This window comes from Myotis brandtii, unplaced genomic scaffold (assembly GCF_000412655.1).
Source record: "Myotis brandtii unplaced genomic scaffold, ASM41265v1 scaffold2664, whole genome shotgun sequence".
In the NCBI taxonomy this organism is placed as follows: domain Eukaryota; kingdom Metazoa; phylum Chordata; class Mammalia; order Chiroptera; family Vespertilionidae; genus Myotis; species Myotis brandtii.
In genome coordinates this window covers 122,180-128,949 of record NW_005360137.1, presented here as the reverse complement: position 1 = coordinate 128,949, position 6,770 = coordinate 122,180, and the positions used below count along the sequence as shown (strand labels likewise).

The following is a 6,770-nucleotide window of genomic DNA, read 5'->3' as shown; positions in this document are numbered from 1 at the left end:
GCTGTTAAGCATAATCTGTACAGCATTTTTATGCATGTTCTTGGTAGTTCTTTGAGGTGTCGTGTAGCTGTTAAGCATAATCTGTACAGCATTTTTATGCATGTTCTTGGTAGTTCTTTGATTACACAATCAGACATTCTAATAAAACAAGTTGAAGAAACCATTTGTTGTTCCATTGATTCCAAATTAAATTTCCTTTTGTTAACCTAAGGCGTCATGGCCAAAAATATTTATTTTTTTAACCACTGAATTCGCTTAGAAGGAATACTTCTGGAGGACAAGGCTGTTTGTTGGGCTGTCACAGGCAGCCATTTCAGCCAGTGTGGAGGAGGAGGGGTTAGGTAACTTCTCTTTAGTCAGTATACCTGCCCCCATCTCTTGCTACCCGGGTATCACCACCACTGCAGGAACTAACACAGCTGCAGGGGCAGATCCAAGGTTAGAAATTTCTCAAGATCTGTAGACTCCCGCCCCCCAAAGGAGGCAGCACAGGAGGGATTGAAATGTACCAGCTGGGTACACTGATACTGTGATCCAGATCTGCAAGCTTTCTACTCCAAATTCTTGCCTTCTGCTCTTTAGGAACAACTGCATAAAATTAGATGATTCTCAAGGATATTTTCCTTAGATCTTAGGAACCCTTTACACTATAAAAATTAAGAACCCCAGAGGTTATTATCCACTGATATTTACTATATTAAAAATAAAAACAGCCCTGGCCAGTGTGGCTGTTTGAGGTTGAGCATCATCCCGTGTATGTGTGTCACTGGTTTGATTCCTGGTCAGGGTACATACCTAGCTTGTGGGTTAGTCCCTGGTGAGGGTGCTAGAGGGAGGTAACTGATTGATGTTTTTCTCTCCCTCTCTAAAATCAATAAAAACATTACTTCCAAAGCAAATCCAGGGAAAAGAGTGGCCTGTGACATTTTTTAAAATCTCATTCCTGTCTGATTAAATAGAAGACAAGGATTCTTGTAGTTGCTTCAATTGTGTGTTATTTAAATTGAAGCTGACTTTATACACATAAGCAGTTGGAAGTTTTTATAGCCATTTCAGGAAACTGTGGCTATTCGATGCTATAGTGAGACTCCGTAAGTGATAGTTTCTTAGGTGCAATGTGGAGTCTGAAACCTTATCAATGAGCTTCTTGTACCATTATGTTAAGACCTACAGTCTCTCTTACCTCTTACCCATGAGTGATTCTGTAACATCATGCATTAATCATTTGGAAAATGCTGATTCACTTAATCAGGCAGACATATGTCGACATATTTCATCCTACAAATCACATTTGTTGGTTTCACCACCAATCTCATCAGGAGAGTAAGAATTGGGAAGATGGCAAGCTCATGGTGGCTATGCAAGTTTTCCAAAATTCTAATTTTTGCTTGAAAGCTTGATCATTGGCAATGCTATCAGTTGCCCTTGAAGTGAAAGGCTCATTCATTTCCTAGAAATCAAAGGCCAAGTAGCCAAGTTTTGATACCACAATTTGCTACTTCTTTTAAGTAAAAATGATACATGGCTCACTCAGCTACACATCTGCTTTTCCTTAAGACAGACCTCTGTGCTTCTGCATGCTGCCATTGCCATCGTTTCCCAAGGGTCAAGATCTTATAGCCTGTATTTGTTCTTGAAGGACATTTCTAAGTGAAGTTGACAATACTGCTGTGCTGGTAGCTCAGTGGTTAGACCTCCAGCCCACACACCAAATGGTCACAGGTTCGATTCTGGTCAAGGGCATGTACCTGGGTTGCAGGTTCCATCCCTGGCCCTAGTTGGTCGGAGTGCACGCAGGAGGCAACCAATGTTTCTCTCATATTGATGTTTCTCTCTCCCCCACTCCCATTCTTGCTAAAAAAATAATGGAAAAAATATCCTCGGATGATGATTTAAAAAAAAGAAAAAGAAAACCCAAAACTATAACTAGTTGGTGCCACTGCCATGGTTCCTGCCAATGTCAACAGCTGACCTCTCGGACCCAACCTCCAGGCGCTTGGGTTGGTACTGCTCTGTCTGCCACTTCAGTCTGTCAATATTTCTGTTGTGTAAAAATTAATGAAGGCTATAGCTTTGGGGAACTGTCCTCAAGTCAAAACCCATGTGGAGATGACAAAAGAACTTGAGATGACAGAACTGATCGCCCATGGCAGTGATTCACCACCTTTCTTTCATTATCACTCTCTTAAAGAGCTATATTAGACATCTTTTTTTTTTTTTTAATCCTCACCCAAGGATATTTTTTCCATTGATTTCTAGAGAGTGGAAAGGAGGAAGAAGGGGAGAGAAACATCGATGTGAGACACATTGGATGGTTGTCTCCCATACGTGCTCCTACCAAGGCTGGAGAACTTATAACCCAAGTATGTGCCCTTGGCCGGGAATAGAACCTGGGACCCTTTGGTCCAGCGCTCGCCAACCTTTCGGACCTCACGGACCACCAGTGGTCCGTAGTTCATAGGCTGACGCTCCAACCACTGAGCAACCAGCCAGGGCTCTATCAGACATCTTTTGCCTACTTGCCCTCACCATGAAAATTTAATACCATAGATACACTGTATATTGTGTACTACAGTCCCTTAGAAGGCCACAGATCATTGTCTCTAAGATTTTTCTGTCCTTCACCGAAGAGCCAATTTTCAGCCCCATTGAGAATGCATGGCCTATGGCCAATAATAATTCTCCCTTTTAGAGGTCACACCCTTCCCTATTTTTCTGGCATTCCCCGGAAGGCATAGAAGATACACAAAGGTTCCTAAGGGAAAGCAGAGGTGTCTTACTCTAAACTAGCCTACATTAGAAAATCTTCAATACTGAGTGAATGTCTTAAATGCAAGGACTTGGTCAGAAATCGGGAAGGCAGGACCTATTTCAGAAAGGGACTCATCATGGAAATGTTTTAAATTATGAATGTCCTAATAATATAAATAGGACTTGGGACTCAGATGGATTATTTCTATATGGCTTACAATTTCAGAAAGGTCTGAGATACATGCCTCTGATATATAAACACGGTGATTATAAGTAGTACATTCACCCTGCAAACTTTAGCACTGTGTCCTGAAGGGAAGCAAAATCCGTGGCATAACTACAAGGTACTGTTCTTCTGCAGTTCACCAAGGGCCCATGTCAGCATGGGAAGGAGTGAGTAGTCCTATGGCTCCGTATGTCTACCCAGATCTGAACGGGAGAGCCAAGTTAAAGGAAGGCCAGGCTGCTCTTCCAGGTCTTCTTGAGCTAGAAAAGTCTTAATGACATTTTGAGGGGAACCATAATTCTGTCCAAAGTCAAGGTGGCTCAGAGGCCTTCAAGCCGCTGATACTTCCAGAAGGCCATCTCCCCATCATCACTGCAGGAGGCCAGAAGCCCCCGCTCCTTGGGGTTCCAGGCTACACAGTTGACATCCTGGGAGTGGGCCTGAGGCAAGTGCGCTGTCAGGGAGAAGGTGGGCTGCTGCGGATCTGAGCCGGGGTCCTCCTCAAACACTCGGATGGCATCGTCCCCACAAGCTGTAGCCAGGGCCCCTGTCAGCGAACACCTGGGAGGAACACATGCATCAGTGATTACGCTGGTGGCTCCTCCCTCCCCAGCCCAGCAAGTTAGTAGAGGATGCTGATTTTATAGGCCCTGGCTGGCTTTCTTCCCAAACTTCCGGCTTCAGCTAGCGTGTCTTATTGAAGAGTTCCCCTAATTAACATATAGCCACAGACATCACCCCCTAAGCATTCAAGTGCTGCCATCCACGTTTCCCCCAGTATAATTAACCTAAAAAACTAAATAAGATACTGAATTACACTTTGGTCACTCAGCATAAGCAATTTCCTTTGTCATGAAGTTTGCTTAATCATTTTTTAAAAGTAGTATAACAGGCCATTGAATTTTACCACACTTAAGCCTGTTTTTGTTACTCCCACATGTTTGTTAATGTAAATAAAGCTTAGAGGCACATCAACTTTTTTCATTATTTAGGATTAGATTTCATTATCTAGGGATAGATTCATAGGACTAGAACTACCAAAGGGGGCAGAGAGCAGCACATGGTCTGACTTCTCTAAAATGTCTCTAAATTGGGGAGTGGAGTGGAGTGGAGTGGAGATGGGGAAAGGAGATGGAGGCATTACCAAGCAATGTCGTAGATGGTCCTGGAGTGGAAGCCTGACAAAGTGCAGATACATTTCCAGCTGGGGTCAGAGCCGCTGCACACCACCCCTGCACGACAGACCTCTCTTGAGTCCAAGGCACATCTGTGTCCCGGGCACCTTAGGGGTCTAAATGCCTCACTGCAGAGATTCTAATTTGCCCTTGCTTACCCTCACCCTCAATCATGAGTCCTCATCTTCATTTCTCTGTCCCCACTCTCACAGCTCTGCCTTACATACTATGGCCAGACTGGTATTTTTTTCAGAATTCTGAGAAAAAAATGTGCTGTTCTTTAATGAGTCCTCATCTTCATTTCTCTGTCCCCACTCTCACGGCTCTGCCTTACATACTATGGCCAAACTGGTATTTTTGCAGAATTCTGAGAAGGAAATGTGCTGTTCTTTAAAAAAACTTTTGCTGCAGACTGGTTAGCCTGCCTTTGAAGGCCACCCACCAGCCAGCCCAACCCACCTTATTCCCCCCCAAACCCTTTATATACCTCATGCTTCACCTAAAGGAAGCACTGCTCCTGTGAGATCTAGGCTTTCCCATCTTTAATGCCTTTGCTCATGCTGTTCTGTTCTCACCCAGAGTTCTCTTCTTGTAAAATCCTACACATCCTTTCAAGTTCCGATGAAATAGCCCTTCTACGTAGCCTTCCCTGCTTCTTCCATCTCTCCGGCGCTCTCTCATGGCATGTCTCCCCTTCTACCCGTTTGCTGTGCTTCATCTGGGTCTCAGCCAGACTGTCAACCTCTTAGAGCCCTTCTACCCGTTTGCTGTGCTTCATCTGGGTCTCAGGGTCTCAGCCAGACTGTCAACCTCTTAGAAAGGAGTCTTCTTAGCTCTGTGCCTGGCCCCTCACCTTGCTCATTGCCTGGTAGGTACTGGCGCCAGATGCGCACGGTACGGTCATCACTGCAAGACGCCAGACGCTGGCCACTGGGGTCAAAGGCCAAGCTCCACACAGTGGATTCATGACCCTCAAGGGTGGCACAGCATACCCAGTCGTCCTCTTCCTCCCGGTATAGCTTCACCGTGTCATCATAGCTGGCAGAGGCTAACAGCTGGGGACATGGGGAAAACACAGCACTTATGGCCCAGGAAGTGCCTGTGGCTCCAATACCTCCCCCTGCTAGGACAGGACGGTCCCAGGGAGCTTCTTCATAACGGGGACAAATGTCTTTTGGCCACAGGTAGTGATCTCTTTGAAAGCCAGCTGAGGCTGACAAGCAGAGGGGGGCTGGGCACCCCCTCCATACCAGAATCCCTTCCCACCGAGATACTTTGCCAGACTCTTACCTCCTGGCTTGGGTGCCAGACCACATGCTTGACATCCTGCGTATGGGAATTGAGGACACTGACACATTCATACTCATCTTCTTCGTCAACTATGGGAAGAAAACAAAAAGGAGCCCACAAGCTGACCTTGTGAGGGTCACGTAGCAGATTATCTGTCTGCTGGCTCCCAACTGCACCGGGAGAGACCTAGACTCACCTTCCCAGACCCACACACTCTTATCTCGGCTGCAGGTAGCAAGGAGGTTGCCAGATGGGGCCCAGGCCACTGACTTGACCTCATTTTCATGGCCTTCCAGAGTGGTCACACACTGTGAGAAGGGAAGAGGGACAAGAATCAATGGCATTTAAGACCCTTGGATAGACCATTGGCCCAGGTTGGTTCAAGTTCCTGAACCAGTTCTGGGGAGCAAATTGCAACGATCCTGGTCCCATCCAGTCTGGTTACCTCAAAGTCATCCTGATTCTTCTTCCAAATACAAGTGGTGGCATCAAAACTGGCAGAGGCCAGGTAATTGCCGCAGGGAGACCAGGCCACCTTCCGCACAGTGCGCTGGTGGCCTTCAGAAAGGACAGATTTGCAGATCCAGTTGTCACCTAAAAGTAGAGGCCAGGCCAGGCACTGGGGCTGGGCGCACAAGAAGACACTGAAACACTATCACTGTCATCTGACACTGGAGCCAAGCTCAATGGGCACATTTAACAATATGCTTTTAGGAAGAAGTAACTGACCTACTTCCTCTGGAGGCATCACCTCCTAATTTAAAATGGTCAAAGGCTGCCCAGCCAGCATGGCTTCGTGGTTGAGAGTCCACCTATGAACCAGGTCACGGATCAATACCATGGCTGGGGCACATGCCTGGGTTGCAGGCTGGATCCCTAGTTTGGGGCGTGCAGAAGGCAACTGATCAATGGTTCTCATCACTGGTGGTTCTCTCTCTCTCCCTTTCCCTTCCTCTCTGAAACCAATAAAATACACACACACACACACACACACACACACACACACACACACACAATTAAATAGTCAAAGGCTGCCGAATGTCCCCTCGGGATAAAATTTATACTTCACCGCCGTCGCAAATTACTCTGCAGGCTACTTTTCACCGCCCTTTTCTAATCGGTCTCCTGCCCCAGCAACTATCACAATTTCCTCCACAGTTCCAGGCTGTCCGCTGACGTTTTGGCTTCTAGTACTTGCCTGAAAAGTCTTTCTAGGAGTGACTAAAGTCCATCTCGAGGTGGCTTCTCCCCTCCTCTCCCTGGCTTCTCTCCCCTGCTGACCCTCAGCATAGCACCCGCATAGCACGCACGCGGAACGCCCGGCGGCG

The 6,770-nt window shown here is 46.5% G+C and overlaps 1 protein-coding gene across 1 annotated transcript in view; it reads right to left on the bottom strand.

Annotated features, from left to right (window-relative positions):
* Positions 1-2,928: 2,928 nt before the first annotated feature.
* The window catches only part of CIAO1 (cytosolic iron-sulfur assembly component 1), a 4,156-nt gene continuing 314 nt past the window's right edge, over positions 2,929-6,770 (bottom strand). Inside the window, exons 2-7 of the mRNA XM_005868363.2 lie at positions 5,888-6,036; positions 5,639-5,750; positions 5,443-5,531; positions 5,006-5,207; positions 4,122-4,209; positions 2,929-3,538 (exon numbers count right to left, since the gene is read on the bottom strand). Coding sequence (XP_005868425.1) covers positions 3,298-3,538; positions 4,122-4,209; positions 5,006-5,207; positions 5,443-5,531; positions 5,639-5,750; positions 5,888-6,036 — 881 coding nt within the window. The 3' untranslated portion in view covers positions 2,929-3,297. The remainder of the gene's footprint in view (positions 3,539-4,121; positions 4,210-5,005; positions 5,208-5,442; positions 5,532-5,638; positions 5,751-5,887; positions 6,037-6,770) is intronic.